Source organism: Dreissena polymorpha, chromosome 13 (assembly GCF_020536995.1).
Source record: "Dreissena polymorpha isolate Duluth1 chromosome 13, UMN_Dpol_1.0, whole genome shotgun sequence".
Lineage (NCBI taxonomy): Eukaryota > Metazoa > Mollusca > Bivalvia > Myida > Dreissenidae > Dreissena > Dreissena polymorpha.
Window position 1 is genome coordinate 36,540,981 of NC_068367.1, and position 19,025 is coordinate 36,560,005.

The window sequence follows — 19,025 nt, forward strand, 5'->3', positions numbered from 1 at the left end:
GAAAAGGAGAATGAAGCAAATGCTGAACTTATCAGATTGAACGCACGGATTGAAACAAAATTTGACGATAAATTCAACGCTCTTCAAAAGAAGTTTGAAGAAACCGCAGCTGTGATGATGATAGGTTACAAAGACCTTAAGAGGCAGATGCTCGATGAAACAAATACTTTTTCCCAGTCCGTGATCTCCGAACAAAACAAACTGAGTACAAAGATTGACAAGGCAGATGCAAAGATCGTTCGACTGGATGGCGAAGTAAACAGACTCGAAGTCAATGCATTAGTCGAGAAAACGGAAAAAAACGAATTGATCAAGAACTTAAAAGCTGAACTTCTCCAGTTGAACGCAGGCGTTGAAACGAAATGCGATGATAGAGTCATCACTCTTCAAAAGAGGTTTGAAGAAACCACAGCGGTGAATATGGTAGGTTACAAAGATCTGGAGACGCACATCTCCGATCAAATGAATAACTTTTCCCAGTCGCTGATCTCCGAACAAAACAAATTGAGTACAAAGATTGACAAAGCAGATGCAAAGATCGTTAAACTGGACGTTGAAGCGAAAAAGCTGGATGGCTTTTCGAGAATTATTGAAGAACTGATAACAACGATTGGTAAGTGCATCATCATCACCATCACCATCATCATCATCATCATCATCATCATCATCATCATCATCATCATCATCATCATCATCATCATCATCATCATCATCATCATCATCATCATCATCATCAATCATCATCATCATCATCATCATCATCATCATCATCATCATCATCATCATCATCATCATCATCATCATCATCATCATCATCATCATCATCATCATCATCATCATCATCATCATCATCATCATCATCATCATCATCATCATCATCATCATCATCATCATCATCATCATCATCACAGTTAAAAACAACTTAAACATAAAAATATTGACGTTTCTCTTTTAATCATCGTAAGAAAGATGCAATGTTAACCTGTGTTAAAAGGTTACGTTTGAGCCCAAATTACAAGGGAAACTTACACATCAAGTGGCAGACAAATTTTTCAAAAAACCGGGACCATTTTTTTAATTTATTGAGATAGCACAAGAACAAATATTCCGCGCACGTTTCATGATGATTGAGAAAATTTTCCAGCCCCCTCCCCCCTTGCGGCCATGTTTTCTACAGACTCGAACCATTTTTTAACTCGGCTTAGATATCATAAGAACACATTGTCTTAAAAGGTTCCATGAGACTTTTAGAGTGTTTACAAGGTTTCACTATAGACATACATGTGCTTCCACCTACAAGTTTATATAAGGAAAACTGCCAAACCCCTGATGTCCATGTTTTTCAAGTCTTTGCAAGCTTTTTGTTACTTGAATCTTATACATTAGTTTTTTTACCTGACATTAACTATTTCAAACTTGGTCGATGTATCAAAAGCACAAATGTTCCTACCATGTTTCATGAACATTGAACTCGGTCCTGATAGCATAATAACAAATTGTCTGAACTTGTTTCATGATTATTTAACTGGAAATGTTACTTCTCACGTGTTTACAAGGTTTCACTATAGACATACAAAGAAAGCTACCCCGCCCCCTGATGGCCATGTTTTTCTACGGACTGAAACCATTTTCTAACTCAGCCGAGATAGCACAAGAACAAATGTTATTGGCAGGTTTCAAGAAGATTTCACACTAAAATGAAGGTTTCACTAAAGCCATATAAGGAAAATAGTACAACACTTTGGCGGCAACATTGTCCAACGCACCGGAACCATTTTCGAATTCAACTGAGAATAGATTAGAACAAATCTGTTGACTAAGTTTAAGGAAAAGTGGACGGAACATGTGACTTAAAGAGTGTTAACATTTTTTATGTCTCCTGGTAACCTAGTCTTCGACCTCACATGACCCAGTTTCAAACCCGGTCGTGATTTGATTGCAACAAATGATCTGACTAGGTATGATGAAGATTCGACTAAAAGTGTGGCTGAACAGAGTGTTCACAAGGTTTTACTATAGCCATATAAGGAAACCGATAACAAAAGCACACCATATTAGCATATTTTGCTAACGTGTGCTTTTAATATGAAGGGTTTTGCTGTTCCCCCCACCCCCGAAAAAAATGTAGAGAAATATGTGATAATCTTATTAAAATAATAATAATGGTAACATCCCTCGCCTCCATATAACGTACATTTACTTGTTAGTTGTTTCCCTTATATTTAAATAGTGAAAGCTCTAAAAATCTTCTCTGAAACGATAACTTGTTTTCTTTATCTGTAAGTAGTGAAAACTTAAAACAAATTACCAAATTTGTTCAAATCAAGCATCTGGGATCAAACGTTAGCTAAGAGTTACTTGCTCTTGTATATGTTTAAAGTGATGGACCTCTAATAAGTTTGTTAAAATCATATCTCTGGATTAAATATTGACCGCGCTCTGGGAATAACTTGTTCTAAATATAATTGAGACATACTGTAAAGACATAAGATACTATAAACATAAAACTTTATAAGAATATGTAATTATTTTTTAAATTACATATTTGTCATTTGCAATAATGATGAATCATCAATAATAAAAATCAATGTTAATTTCTCTGTCTGACTTATTCGGATAGCAAATATACACCAGACATGCTCTTTATGGGTCTAATGTCTTTTTGTAATATATCATACAAGGCTTAGAATAATATAACGGCGAGGCTTGCCGAGCCGTTATTTTATTCGTGCCGAGCATGATATATTACAAAAAGATCAGGCAGTAACCTGTTTTCTGTTTATCACTCCTTTATGTACCCGAGTTTAAAGAAATAATGAAACAATCGCTAAAAGTACAAAGCTGCATTTTTAGCGGGAAAGAATATGATTTTTGTCGTTTGACGTGCTTGATGAGTTCTACACGCCACACTCATTTTTGGGTCACTAGGTCAAAGGTCAAGGTCACTGTGACCTCTAATATAAAACATTGACATAGGCTCTAAAATCAAAGTGCTTCTACCTACAACTTTGAAACTTCATATGTAGATGCACCTTGATGAGTTCTACACGCCACACCCATTTTTGGGTCACTATGTTAAAGGTCTAGGTCACTGTGACCTCTAATATAAAACTTCAACATAGGCTCTAAAATCAAAGTGCTTCCACCTACAACTTTGAAACTTCATATGTAGATGCACCTTGATAAGTTCTACACTCCACACCCTTTTTTGGGTCACTAGGTCAAAGGTCAAGTTCACTGTGACCTAAACCCCGAGGTATTGTCATAGCCAGCTCGTCGAGTTCTTCTCGCCACTTACCTTTCTCCCTTTTCTTCTGACAAGCTTTCATTTATTCAAAAATGCACCCACAGCCGAGCGTTGGCATCCAATATGCGGTGCTCTTGTTTCACCATGTGTATTTATGTCAATACTCGTTGTTGAAAAGTCAAACCTTACACAATAAGTGTACATTAAACAATCTGGAACCTCTGGGGTAAGCTCGGGGGGGGCAAATTTATGATTCTGCCGCCAGTGAGTGGAATATTATAATCATATAGTTCTGGCTACCACAACGTTAAATGTTGCTTTTTATGATATTTGACTGGCGCGACAGGTCTGTCAATACTATATAAACTGTTCGCTGAAGTTTCTTTAGCTTATAATTATATAGTTAATGAAACGCTATCGTTTTATATTCACTTGCTTATTGAAATTCCAGTAAAATCTCCTGATTGATAATGTATATTAGATGAATGGTAAATTAAGATTCAAATCAAATAGTTCTTGCTGTTTTACAGGGTTAACTTTTATTCTATGAGATTCTTTGACAAAGTTACATGATAAACTGAAGTAATCGATATATTTTATGTATAGTAATTCAATATCAATTGAACATTGGGTTTCCGGTAATGTCATCAATCATCATCAACAACAACAACAACATCAGCATCGTCATCATCATAAGTATCATCATTATCCACAACAAAAATCTCATCGTGATTAAATTCACAGTCACAATCAACACCCCAATAATTATCATGATGCACTTTCAACACTGTCGTCATCACTGTCTCGTCTTAAGCATCATACCAGTTTTGATTTTACATTTTTATCAAAAGGCCCATCACCGTGTGGCCTTTTAAAGTGTTATCCATGCACTGTATATATTTTCATGTAAATATTTTCAAATGTGCCATTTTCTTCTACACAATGAATTGATAACATCATTATTTGCATTTTGCTATTGAGATTTAAGTATTGCAAACAATCGTGAATTCATGCACAATCTTGCTATAGGAAATATGCAATAACATTGTAGATGTATTTTGTGGATTCTGACCCATTAAAAACAGCTCAGATTCCACAAATCACGTTGAATTCTTTATCAATGATTTGCACTTCAGATTGTAAGGACCCAACACCAGACCATGGAACAGTAAACACCACAGCAACAACGTATGGAACTGTTGTTAAAGTATCCTGCAATCATGGTTATGTACTGAGCGGAACGAACATCATAACATGCAAAGTTGACTCTTCCTGGTCTGAATCAGCCACTTGTATACCGTATGGTAAGGAAGTTCTGTGCATGATTCAGTAATGGATCACATTCAGACTGCTGACACTTCGTGTCTGTTGCTTCAGTTTGATTTTTCTCCGTCCTAAACATTATCTTAGTAACTTCACGGCGGTGAGTTTACCAACTTGCACTTTACTTGGATTGGCTGGTTTATAAATATTTTTGAAATGATTCATGGTCATATATTTATAAAATATTGAGTTGAAACACATTTATGAAAATTACCCACGACTCAACCAACATATAGCATATTCTGACCCACTAAAAACAGCTCAGAATCCACCAATCGCGTTTAATTCTTTATCACTAATTTGCACTTAAGATTGTGAGGACCCAACACCAGATCATGGTACAGTAAACACCACAGTAACAACGTATGGAACTGTTGTTAAAATATCCTGCAATCACGGTTACGTATTGAGCGGAGAGAACATCATCGAATGCAACGCTGACTCTGACTGGTCTGCATCAGCCACGTGTAACCCATATGGTAAGAAAGTACTCGGGATCATTCGGTCATGGTACACATTCTGATTGCTTACACTTTGTGCTTGTTTCTTTAGTCGGATTTGTTTTCCGTCTTTAACTGTACTTAAGTCATATCATGGCGGTAAGTTAACCAACTCACTCTATTCCTGGATTAGTTAATTGTACCAGTACTAAGTGTACATACTTATGCCAGTAACTGACAACTGCTCTAGAGTATTGATATATTGATAGTGTTTAAGTGACTTGGCCACGTGCCCAACACCTGTGGGTCGATGTAGGGTACCCTGTCTTTCCAGTAATTTCCCTTGTTTACTGGAAAATGGGCTGGGCCGGGGTCTGCTGCGTTTTCTTCCTGTTGTCTATATACTATATAGGGGTATATTTTATATTTTTAGCCATTAGATTAGCTTTATGGGTAGAATTTCAAACTCCTGGCGTGAAATATTATAATTATATTGTTAACGTAAAGCAATCGTTGCATAATCACTTACTTATTGAAATTCCAATTAAATTTTCTGATTGAAAATGTATATATTGGATGAAAGGTAAAATAAAATGCAAATCAAACAGTTCTTGCTGTTTGAATGAGTTTACCTCTTTTATATGCGATTCTCTAAGAAAGTTACACAATATACTGAAGTAATCGATATATTTTAGTTGATATATTATTCGAAACCAATGGAAGTTTGGATTTCAGTTGATGTTCCTGAACGCATAATCAGTATGACCAACAATTCATCATTATCAACAACAATAACAGCATCAGCATCGTCATCATCATAAGTATAATCATTATAAACAACAAGAACATCATCGTGATTGAAGTCACTGGCACAAGTAACACCCTTATAATCATCATGATGCATTTTCAGCACTATAGTCATCACTGTCTCGCCTTAAGCGTCATACCAGTTTGGATTTTACATTTTTATCAAAAGACCCATCACCATGTGGCATTTTTCAGCATCAAATCCTTATTTGTTTAATCCATGCCCTGTATATACTTTGATGTACATATTTTCAAAGGTGCCGTTTCCTTCCACACAAAAAATTGATAACATCATTATTTTAATTTTGCTTTTGAGGTTTAAGTATTGCAAACAATAGTTAATTCATGCACAATGTCGCTATAGGGAATGTGCAATAACATTGTAGATGTATTTTGTGGATTCTGACCCATTAAAATACCTCAAAATCCACCAATCGCGTTTAATCTGTAATCACTTATTTGCACTTCAGATTGTGGTGACCCAACACCAGACCATGGAACAGTAAACACTACAGTAACAACGTATGGAACTGTTGTTCAAATATCCTGCAATCACGGTTATGTACTGAGCGGAGAGAACATCATCAAATGCAACGTTGACTCTGACTGGTCTGCATCAGCCACGTGTATCCCATATGGTAAGAAAGTACTCGGCATGATTCGGTCATGGTACACATTCTGATTGCTGACACTTTGTGCTTGTTTCTTTAGTTGGATTTGTTTTCCGTCTTCAACTGTACTTAAGTCATATCATGGCGGTAAGTTAACCAACTCACTCTATTCCTGGATTAGTTGGTTGTACCAGTACTAAGTGTACATACTTATGCCAGTAACTGACAACTGCTCTAGAGTATTGATATATTGATAGTGTTTAAGTGACTTGGCCACGTGCCCAACACCTGTGGGTCGATGTAGGGTACCCTGTCTTTCCAGTAATTTCCCTTGTTTACTGGAAAATGGGCTGGGCCGGGGTCTACTGCGTTTTCTTCCTGTTGTCTATATACTATATAGGGGTATATTTTACACTTTTAGCCATTAGATTAGCTTTATGGATAGAATTTCAAACTCCTGGCGTGAAATATTTAATTTGAATTTCAATAAGTAAGTGATTATGCAACGATTGCTTTACGTTAATAATATAATTATTCACGTAAAGCAATCGTTGCATAATCACTTACTTATTGAAATTCCAATTAATTTTTCTGACTTAACATGTATATATTGGATGAAAGGTAAAATAAAATGCAAATCAAATAGTTCTTGCTGTTTGAATGAGTTTACCTTTTTTATGCGATTCTCTTAGACAGTTACACAATAAGCTGAAGTAATCGAAATATTTAAGTTGATATATTATTCGAAAGCAATAGGAGTTTGGATTTCAGTTGATGTTCCTGAACGCATAATCAGTATCACCATCAATTCATCATTATCAACAACAATGACAGCATCAGCATCGTCATCATCATAAGTATAATCATTATAAACAACAAGAACATCATCGTGATTGAAGTCACAGCCACAAGTAACACCCTTATAATCATCATGATGCATTTTCAGCACTATAGTCATCACTGTCTCGACTTAAGCGTCATACCAGTTTGGATTTTACATTTTTATCAAAAGACCCATCACCATGTGGCATTTTTCAGCATCAAATCCTTATTTGTTTAATCCATGCACTGTATATACTTTGATGTACATATTTTCAAAGGTGCCGTTTCCTTCCACACAAAAAATTGATAACATCATTATTTTAATTTTGCTTTTGAGGTTTAAGTATTGCAAACAATAGTTAATTCATGCACAATGTCGCTATAGGGAATGTGCAATAACATTGTAGATGTATTTTGTGGATTCTGACCCATTAAAATACCTCAAAATCCACCAATCGCGTTTAATCTGTAATCACTTATTTGCACTTCAGATTGTGGTGACCCAACACCAGACCATGGAACAGTAAACACTACAGTAACAACGTATGGAACTGTTGTTCAAATATCCTGCAATCACGGTTATGTACTGAGCGGAGAGAACATCATCAAATGCAACGTTGACTCTGACTGGTCTGCATCAGCCACGTGTAACCCATATGGTAAGAAAGTACTCGGCATGATTCGGTCATGGTACACATTCTGATTGCTGACACTTTGTGCTTGTTTCTTTAGTTGGATTTGTTTTCCGTCTTCAACTGTACTTAAGTCATATCATGGCGGTAAGTTAACCAACTCACTCTATTCCTGGATTAGTTGGTTGTACCAGTACTCAGTGTACATACTTATGCCAGTAACTGACAACTGCTCTAGAGTATTTATATATTGATAGTGTTAAAGTGACTTGGCCACGTGCCCAACACCTGTGGGTCGATGAAAGGTACCCTGTCTTTCCAGTAATTTCCCTTCTTTACTGGAAAATGGGCTGTGCCGGGGTCTGCTGCGTTTTCTTTCTGTTGTCTATATTCTATATAGGGGTATATTATATATTTTTTAGCCATTAGATTGAATTTATGGATATAATTTCAAACTCCTGGGGTGAAATATTATAATTATATTGTTAACGTAAAGCAATCGTTGCATAATCACTTACTTATTGAAATTCCAATTAAATTTTCTGACTGAAAATGTATATATTGGATGAAAGGTAAAATAAAATGCAAATCAAACAGTTCTTGCTGTTTGAATGAGTTTACCTCTTTTATATGCGATTCTCTAAGAAAGTTACACAATAAACTGAAGTAATCGATATATTTTAGTTGATATATTATTCGAAACCAATAGAAGTTTGGATTTCAGTTGATGTCCCTGAACGCATAATCAGTATGACCATCAATTCATCATTATCAACAACAATAACAGCATCAGCCTCGTCATCATCATAAGTATAATCATTATAAACAACAAGAACATCATCGTGATTGAAGTCACAGCCACAAGTAACACCCTTATAATCATCATGATGCATTTTTAGCACTATAGTCATCACTGTCTCGCCTTAAGCGTCATACCAGTTTGGATTTTACATTTTTATCAAAAGACCCATCACCATGTGGCATTTTTCAGCATCAAATCCTTTTTTGTTTAATCCATGCACTGTATATACTTTGATGTACATATTTTCAAAGGTGCCGTTTCCTTCTACACAAAAATTGATAACATCATTATTTTAATTTTGCTTTTGAGGTTTAAGTATTGCAAACAATAGTTGATTCATGCACAATTTGGCTTTTGGGAATATGCAATAACATTGTAGATGTATTTTGTGGATTCTGACCCATTAAAACAGCTCAGAATAAACCAACCAATCACGTTTAATCTTTAATAACATATTTGCACTTCAGATTGTGGTGACCCAACACCAGACCATGGAACAGTAAACACTACAGTAACAACGTATGGAACTGTTGATAAAATATCCTGCAATAACGGTTATGTACTGAGCGGAGAGAACATCATCAAATGCAACGCTGAGTCTGACTGGTCTGCATCAGCCACTTGTAACCTGTATGGTAAGGAAGTTCTGTGCATGATTAAGTAAAGAAAAACATTCAGACAGCTAACGCTTCGTGTCTGTTGCTTTAGTTGGAATGTTTCTCCGTCCTAAACAGTAGTAAAGCTAGTAAAAGTTACTCCACGGCGGTGAGTTTACCAACTCGCACTTTCCTTGGATTGACTGGTTTACCCAGTACTCAATGTACATACTTATGACAGTAACTGACTACTGCTCTACTTGAATTAGAGAAGGAAAATGGCCGTTTAGAGGATTTCCCCACTTATCATTAAGCTATCAGCACTGTACCAACTGAGCAACCCGACTCGGTTCTCCGCTATTTGCCAGTATTTAGTCTCTTTCCTATTAGAAACATACTTAAAATACCACATTATCAGATATAGAGTGCAATGCAACCGGCCGGAATGACACTGTTTTCTGTGAAAGTAAGTGGAATATTGTATTTTATAAATCAACCTGCATGCCAGCTTGCCCACTTGTATGTCGTGCTTAGTTTCGTGTGTTGCAGCCTTCACCGATCCGTTCCAGTGCCGCCAATTAGTTTTCGGTCGGCATCTTTTCTTAATCATTCTGGTGTCTACTCAAGGGCTACAACACTGCCCTGTGTTCCGTCTTTTCACCTACCATGCCCACTCCAATTTCATCTTCTTCTTTACACATTTTCGGTGATCATCCATGCTTCTGCCGTTTCTAAAACGGTCTTAAAACTTGTTTTGGAATATATTTAGTTTCTCATTTTTGCCCATTGTTAGATTCCATCTGTCACTTCCATACAATAGAACTAAAAACACAAGGCTGTTGAACCGGCATGGTTTGGTCTTTCTGTCAATGTTGCGGGCCTATCAGATGCTTGATAACCATTCAAACTGTGTGCTTTCCAGTGATTTTATTTTCTTCACATGTGCTGTGCCTCCATCTTCCTTTAAACAGTTGCTCCCAGATATATGAAGCTTTCCACCTTTTCTTCTTCGTTGTGTCCAACCTTTATTATATTTTCATTTTTGCTGTTGGTTTTCATGACTTTGAATATATAAATGTTGAGCTTAAGTCCAACTTCAGCTGTATGTTTATTCCAGTTTTGTTGTCTTGGGTTGTAGATATTTAATTGTTGATGATTACAGTGTGAGTGATGGACTCGTCAGCAAAGTCAAACTACTCCAGAATAATTGTAAGGTTCCATCGGATTACAGTTCTCTCACATTCGACAGTTTTCTACATTATACAGTCGATTACATCAAGGAAGAGAAATCCTGATATGCAGTACCCCTGCTTCACTCCTTTCATAATTGGGAACCATTCTGTTGTTTCTTATTCTTTTACAGCAGATCACTAGGTCGCAAGGTCAAGGTAAACAATTGGTGTTCCTTGTACTTAGGTGAGTGCTGTTGGACCATCATGTTTCCGTTGTCTAATTTTCTTATCTTTTTGCAAAGATATCAGGAACTTATAAGTAAACATTAACTTTTGTATACATTATACTTTTAGGGTGGAACTATTTTCAGGTTGTTACGCCAAGATGCAGGTATATAAAGGTATTTTCTTTCTTAAAAAAGCACGTCTTTAATTTGTGCAAAATCACTGTGAGTTGTAAGCCTATTTCAATTACATTTTATGAACAGAAGATAGGCAAGTGATGCGCCAGCAAGTACTGTTAGTTTAGTATTGTAAACAAAATTGTAATGATGGCACTGAATCGCTTACCTGAATGTTCATTTAGGTGACGCTAGCCGAATCGTCGGTAGGAAATGATAAGTGTTTACTACGTACAAAAAGCAAGCTTTATTAATCCCTGCACAGGTCCATTTTGCCCACATGATAATGAAATTTCATGCAAATTCCCTAACAAGTAAGTACCAACTATTTTGACAACCCAGTAAATTTGATTGATGATCACTATATGATGATACCTATCAAAAACAAAACCTTGAGCAATGTGTCTTCAGAGGATTTTTTTTTTAAAGTTTTCATTAATAATACATTTAAGTAATACTAGTTACCCATAGGATGGTCCAATTTCGACCGAAGCTATTAGCCTTACGGTTTGAGACAAGAATTTAAAGTATTCACTTTTAAGATCAATTTTAGCTCAGGTGGCAAATACACTTAAAACCATATTTAATAAAATGTCCGAACACATTAATTATAGCAAGTCAAAATTGTATGAAAAGAAGAAACACGAAGGTGTTTCCTTCATGGTAGGTACAGTTAGCTGCATTATTTTTGGTGTCGTACTTAATGTTGACTCCGATTCTGTTTAAGACGACAAGAATTGTGCACAACATCTTTTTCTGTAACTCCATCGGTCACAATCATCATTTTTCGAAAATGCTTAATAAGAGGTTTATTCCCATTGTTTTTTAGTTTCCTTTTTTCATTTGGTTTGACTCATTTGGTGCATTCAGCACATGAATACTATTATGACATCCAAAATTAAATTAATAAATCATAACACATTGGAATAAGTCGACATAAAATAATCAAAGTATAAGACCACAAAATACGTGTCAAAGTAATTGTAACATTTTACAATCGTAGCAGACTTCAAGACTATGGAAGCGTATATGGTACACCCTGATGCTGGGATGATGTCAACATTCTATGACGGCATGATATGAAAAAGTTGTCATGGCTTAAAAAGTCATTTTCACAAGAGCATGACGCCAAAAATTATGTTGATTTGTCGACTTAGGATAAGATTTCAAGACAAAAGAATCCGCATGTTGGCATAACATCCTAAATCTCTGACGATATTTAATCCATAAGCTATGGAAGTATGGAAGCATATAGGGTACACCCTGATGCTGTGATAATGTCAACATTCTATGATGGCATGATATGAAAAAAGGTGTCATGGCGTAAAAAAATAACTCATCGTGTTGACTAAAACTATGATGGTAAGTCATTTTCACAAGAGCATGACGCCAAAAATTATGTCGATTTGTCGACTTAGATCATGTCGACCAAATAATTTTTCGGGCAAAGCCGAAAACATGTATGTCGAGACTTTAACTTAATGTCGTTTTGGCGAGTAAAATAAAGAGGTAAAAACCTACAAAACTATGACGACATACCATGTTATTTCACAGTAAGTCGGTATAAACTAATCCGGCATAACCATATTATTGGGGTGTACAATATACGCTTCCGTAGTGTACAATATTCTATGACGGCATGATATATGGAAAATGGGCTGGGCCGGGGTCTGCTGCGTTTTCTTCCTGTTGTCTATATACTATATAGGGGTATATTTTACATTTTTTAGCCATTAGATTAGCTTTATGGATAGAATTTCAAACTCCTAGTGTGAAATATTATAATTATATTGTTAACGTAAAGCAATCGTTGCATAATCACTTACTTATTGAAATTTCAATTAAATTTTCTGACTGAAAATGTATATATTGGATGAAAGGTAAAATAAAATGCAAATCAAACAGTTCTTGTTGTTTTAATGAGTTTACCTCAGTTATATGCGATTCTCTAAGAAAGTTACACAATTAACTGAAGTGATCGATATATTTTAGTTGATATATTATTCGAAACCAATAGAAGTATGGATTTCAGTTGATGTTCCTGAACGCATAATCAGTATTACCATCAATTCATCATTATCAACAACAATAACAGCATCAGCATCGTCATTATCATAAGTATAATCATTATAAACAACAAGAACATCATCGTGATTGAAGTCACAGCCACAAGTAACACCCTTATAATCATCATGATGCGTTTTCAGCACTATAGTCATCACTGTCTCGCCTTAAGCGTCATACCAGTTTAAATTTTACATTTTTATCAAAAGACCCATCACCATGTGGCATTTTTCAGCATCAAATCCTTATTTGTGTAATCCATGCACTGTATATACTTTGATGTACATATTTTCAAAGGTGCCGTTTCCTTCTACACAAAAAATTGATAACATCATTATTTTAATTTTGCTTTTGAGGTTTAAGTATTGCAAACAATAGTAAATTCATGCACAATGTCGCTATAGGGAATATGCAATAACATTGTGGATGTATTTTGTGGATTCTGACCCATTAAAACAGCTCAGAATCCACCAATCACGTTTAATCTTTAATCACTTATTTGCACTTCAGATTGTGGTGACCCAACACCAGACCATGGAACAGTAAACACTACAGTAACAACGTATGGAACAGTTGTTAAAATATCCTGCAATAACGGTTACGTACTGAGCGGAGAGAACATCATCAAATGCAACGCTGACTCTGACTGGTCTGCATCAGCCACTTGTAACCTGTATGGTAAGGAAGTTCTGTGCATGATTTAGTTATAAAAACATTCAGACAGCTAACACTTCGTGTCTGTTGCTTTAGTTGGAATTTTTCTCCGTCCTTAACAGTAGTTTAGCTAGTAATAGTTACTCCACGGCGGTGAGTTTACCAACTCGCACTTTCCTTGGATTGACTGGTTTACCCAGTACTCAATGTACATACTTATGCCAGTAACTGACCACTGCTCTTCTTGCATTAGAGAATGAAAATGGTCGTTTAGAGGATTTCCCCACTTATCATTAAGCTATCAGCACTATACCAACTGAGCAACCCGACTCGGTTCCCCGTTATTTGCCAGTATTTAGTCTCTTTCCATTAGAAACATATAAATAAAATACATTACCAGCCTATTAGGCAAGTATGTCAACTCTTCTCAATAAAATACGTTACCAGCCTATTAGGCAGGTATGTTAACTCTTTTCAATAAAATACATTACCAGCCTATTAGGCAAGTATGTCAACTCTTCTCAATAAAATACATAACCAGCCTATTAGGCAAGTGTGTCAACTTGTCTCAATAAAATATATTACCAGCTTATTAGGCAAGTATGTCAACTCTTCTCAATAAAATATATTACAAGCCTATTAGGCAAGTATGTCAACTCTTCTCAATAAAATACATTACCAGCCTATTAGGCAAGTATGTCAACTTTTCTCAATAAAATACATTACCAGTCTATTAGGCAAGTATGTCAACACTTCTCAATAAAATACAGGCAAGTATGTCAACTCTTCTCAATAAAATACATTACCAGCCTTTTGGCAAGTATGTCAACTATTCTCAATAAAATACATAACCAGCCTATTAGGCAAGTATGTCAACTCTTCTCAATAAAATACAGGCAATTAAAAAACGTAAAGTGATAAAACATAAAACTATTTTAACAAGTCTGGATCGCAGTTGATATAAGGCTTAACTGCAAATCTGAGGAATTTGAGTAAAAGACCCAGCCCGGCCACCTTACTTGTGTGGCTATTGGTCATTTAAACTTCAATCCTCCATCCCTCTGATTCAAATAATGGAGTAATCAATAAGTGCCATAAGTATGTGCACTTAGTACTGGTAATTCTCATACTAGATAGGCTAATATCACAAGGAAAACTGTAAATTGATTAAATTACCGCGGTGATCAGTATTATAATGGTACGTTTGTACACAATTAGGTAAATGATAAGTATATATACATGCTTAATTTGCGTGTTCAAGTGCATACTGTTTGAACGTTTGTGAAATGATTTTTGTGTCACTTAACAGACTCAGCGGGTCGCCAGTTCATATTCGGAATCCCAGAAACAAGTTACACGACCGATTATATCAAACTGTACATTGCAAGCAAGCACGTCTCCAAGGTCTACATCACAGCGCCAGGAATAGGTTTCAACCAAACTATAACAACACTTGCTAACACCTCCACCGCAGTAGTTCTTCCTGGCAGCCTTGTAACCACAACTGGTTTGTCTAACAAAGCTGTATATGTTGAGGCGAATCAAACCATATCAATCTATGTCATGGTTAGAGATTTCTATTCCTCAGATGGATTTTTACTTTTACCAATCTCTGCTGACGCACGGGAATTTGTCGTTGCTTCATACGAACCATACTATTATACACTCCCAAGTGAATTTTTAATCATTGCATTAGAAGACAGCACTTTGATTGACATTCAACTGATAACATCTGATGGACCCGTCATCATAGGAGGCCAAAGCTACAGCAGCGGACAAAATGTTTCACTTAAAATGAGTAGAATGCAAACGTACTTGGTTCAACACGAACATGACTTGACAGGTACACACATTACTAGTTCCAAGCCTGTTTCTGTTGTATCTGGTGTTACATGTGCGAATGTTCCTCAATATGCAGTTGGCTGTGATTTCTTAGTGGAACAAATGTTACCAGTATCTTTTTGGCAGCGCGAATACGTGTGTGCCAAACTGAAATCTAGAGGAATCAACAGACTGCGCATTTTATCGTCAGTCGATGGAACATCTGTGAATATTGGAGCAACCCACATAAAATTAAATAAAGGAGAATTCTATGAATATGTTCACTCAAATGACGTTGCCACACCCATTGAATCTAATTTTCCAGTTTTAGTGTTGCAATATGCCGAAGGGCGTGACCACGATTCCAAGTTAGGAGATCCTAGCATGATTACTATTCCTTCTTTAAACGGCCAAGAAGCAGAGTATTTCTATGAAACTGCAACGCCTCTTGCTTACCATTACGTCTCAATAACAATTCGCACAGACCAGGCAAACGGACTGCATATTGATGGTTCTACCGTCAGTCGTGTCGATGAACTGAAAACAACCATAAACACAACAGAGGTACACAGATACACTTCCCTTGATACACATATTATTTATGATTACCTTGTGATTTTAAAGTGGCAAACGTACATGATTATTAAATTATGCTAAAATATTAAATAACAAAGTTATACTATTATCGCGTATTGCATGATTTTACTAATTTACAGTTCAGTGTTATTCGGCTGTCTGTTACCGTGGGAAAGCACCACATTTACCACGTGGACACCTACGTGCGTTTCGGAGTGATCGTTTACGGGTTTGATTACGCAGAATCCTACGGGTTTCCGCTGGGACTACCATGGTATTACCAAATAAACAAAGCGATGCAACGAATAATAATTATAACATACAAACAATAATTTAACCGTAACTATTTTATTAAATTCATCATATAGTTTAACTATAATTCATCTAAATAAGAAGGCATATTATTAATTGATCTCTCTTGATTAACAACGCTATATTCGACATGTTACATTATATTCTAAACATCTATCAGATAGTATATATTTTAAAGGAGATTCTAAAAAAAAGTAATTGGTATTTGAAGCATAAAGCATTTCGTGTTTTGGGTAATAGTACCATAGTAACACCCACTTCCTTTCTCAGACGGACCACGAGACACGGTTCAAGTTCCAAGCGTTCCCGATGAATGTACATGATCAGAGGCTTTACATCAAGTATGACGCAACGCTCTGTGACACTTCCGACGTGACATCATCACACCGATGTGACCAGAGACCGCAGATTTTATTTGTTTTGCCATAAAAATTTAAGCTGATTCTAGTCATTCTTGATTGCATGTTTCTTGGAAAAAAGTATGTTGTTTTTTATTCCACGCCATAGGCGGAGAGATATTGTTGTCCGTCTGTCCGTCTTTCCGACCGGCACTTTTGTGTCCGGAGCCATATCTTGGAAGTTCTTTGTGGATTTCATTGAAACTTGGTATGAGTATATATATGTGGATACGATGATGATGCACGTTGGCGTTGTTCATCTGTCCAGAAAACTTTTGTGTCCAGAAGTATATTTTCAGGGGATATCAATTCAACAAATTTGCTTGTTTAAATTGATTAAATTTAAATATTGTTCCCTCTTATTGTTGTACTACTATTGTTATAAATAAATTGTAGTACTAGTCATTATACTAGAATGTATACTAGTCTTTTTTGCACTCAAATTAGACCAATATATGTGCTATTTTAAAATATAGTATCAATTTATATAAACAATATTAGTTTTTTTTTATTCTTCGCTTTTCGCTCGCCTGCCATTAAAAAATGGAATAAAAATAAATTTATTTTTATTTCGCTCGCTTGCTCAATTTCTGGTTAGCTAAAATCCATAGAACACATTATCAATTTGTTGTGGCCTAAGCAACCTAAAAATCAAACAAAGCAGGCGATTCGCTATTCATGGACTGTTCGTTTAGCCTATATTACGGAACGTAACGATTTTGCTTATTGGACACGTTGTAATGTAGTTGCTTCCCTTATATCAACAATATCTTACTAAACAGTGTATTATTCACTGCGCATGCCATGTTAAAGCAAACACCGTAAAGTGTCTTCTGATAGCAAATAACATATCTATAATTATTCATCTTAAAGTTAGATATATACTGATACATGTATGTGACTTTGATGTGACAAATTTTGGACGACCTTCTTTTAAACCAGTTCTGAGTTGGTCACTATATTATAATCGCAAAAAGTGAATTTGTAGTGGATATTAAGATTTGTGCAAGTGCAATACACGATATGATTTCAGTAGAAGTGATCAATATATACATGTATTTTTTTTATCTTTTATACATATGTGAATACATATAATTTAAGACTGTTGTATTGAGGGAATAAAGTATCTGTTTACATAGAAATATTATTTCGTTTGTTCCTAACAATGCCTACTAATCGTAAGTTAATATGTGAAATGCATAACGAATTCATTCCGACCCAAATCTTTTATATCATGTATGTAAGTGCTGAATACAATTGAAAATGTATGCAGAGACATCGTTGGAAGAAATGACGTAACACAGATAATGGTTTATTTTCATAAAAAGTGAGAAACTAGAACGACATATACGGAACAAAACGTGATATTAAGTAGCACTCATAGCAATTATATGTCAGACTTGTCTATGTAGAAATAATAAAATAAAACAAACAAAAAAACACATAATACATCAGCCGTACATTTTTTTGTTTGGTTCGTTTGTTTTATTTGCTGTTTTAGTCCGGCTCTGTTTAAGGACTCTCTCTTGCATATTCTACATTTAAACTCATGTGGTCCATGAATGGGGAATGGTATTCCAGTCCTCCGCTTATGTTAAATTCCTAAGTACATAATTGTATACTGCAACGAAAGATGCACTTATTATCGCCCTTTAACCTTTGTCATCTGAAAAGACAGTAAAAGAATGGCTAAAGAAAACTTCATATCAGAATAAGGTCGACACGTCATAAAATACATTTAATTAATAAAAATATTACTGAAAAGGATGATAAACATTCTATTATCTCGTACATCAGCCACCCCACAACCCATCTTCTTTAAAATCGGTGAATAATTTCAGTTGGTCGGAAGGTTTTGTGTACAACATTTTTATAATTCTACAGTAAAATGATTAAGAAAACACTTATATTGCACCACATAAAATGCTATAAAACTATAATATTGAAGTACACATGTAAACTTTATTATAGATGGGTAGGTATTTCGTGTCAATCTCTTTCACATATGAAAGAGCTGTTGGTCATTTGGAAGTCATGTTATGCTGATTAAAGTACATATAGATGGATGACTTAATTTAGATTAAGCAAAATAAAACACTAGGTATTTGCCAAGATTTATTAAAGTCAAATATATACGAGAAGCAAGAGCGTAATCGTACGCAGCGAGACTTGCTCAAATAGAATTGAACCTCTCATGGCTTTCTTTCGAAATAATTTCATGTCTCCGAACTAATATGCAATACGCCCTGTGTTTTTTTTTAATATGCGGATTAATGCTCCGTTTTAGATCTATAACTAATGAACGCCTCAATATTTTCAAAAATTAACACCGGATTAAAGTTCACCG

The 19,025-nt window shown here is 35.5% G+C and overlaps 1 protein-coding gene across 1 annotated transcript; it reads left to right on the top strand.

Annotated features, from left to right (window-relative positions):
• Positions 1–440: 440 nt before the first annotated feature.
• LOC127854866 (IgGFc-binding protein-like) lies at positions 441–17,715 on the top strand. The gene is made up of 9 exons (XM_052389950.1): positions 441–613; positions 4,384–4,551; positions 4,882–5,049; positions 6,288–6,455; positions 7,742–7,909; positions 13,428–13,595; positions 14,881–15,956; positions 16,109–16,242; positions 16,551–17,715. Coding segments are annotated over exons 1-9 (2,202 nt in total). The 5' UTR covers positions 441–462; the 3' UTR covers positions 16,552–17,715.
• The last annotated feature ends 1,310 nt before the right edge of the window (positions 17,716–19,025 follow it).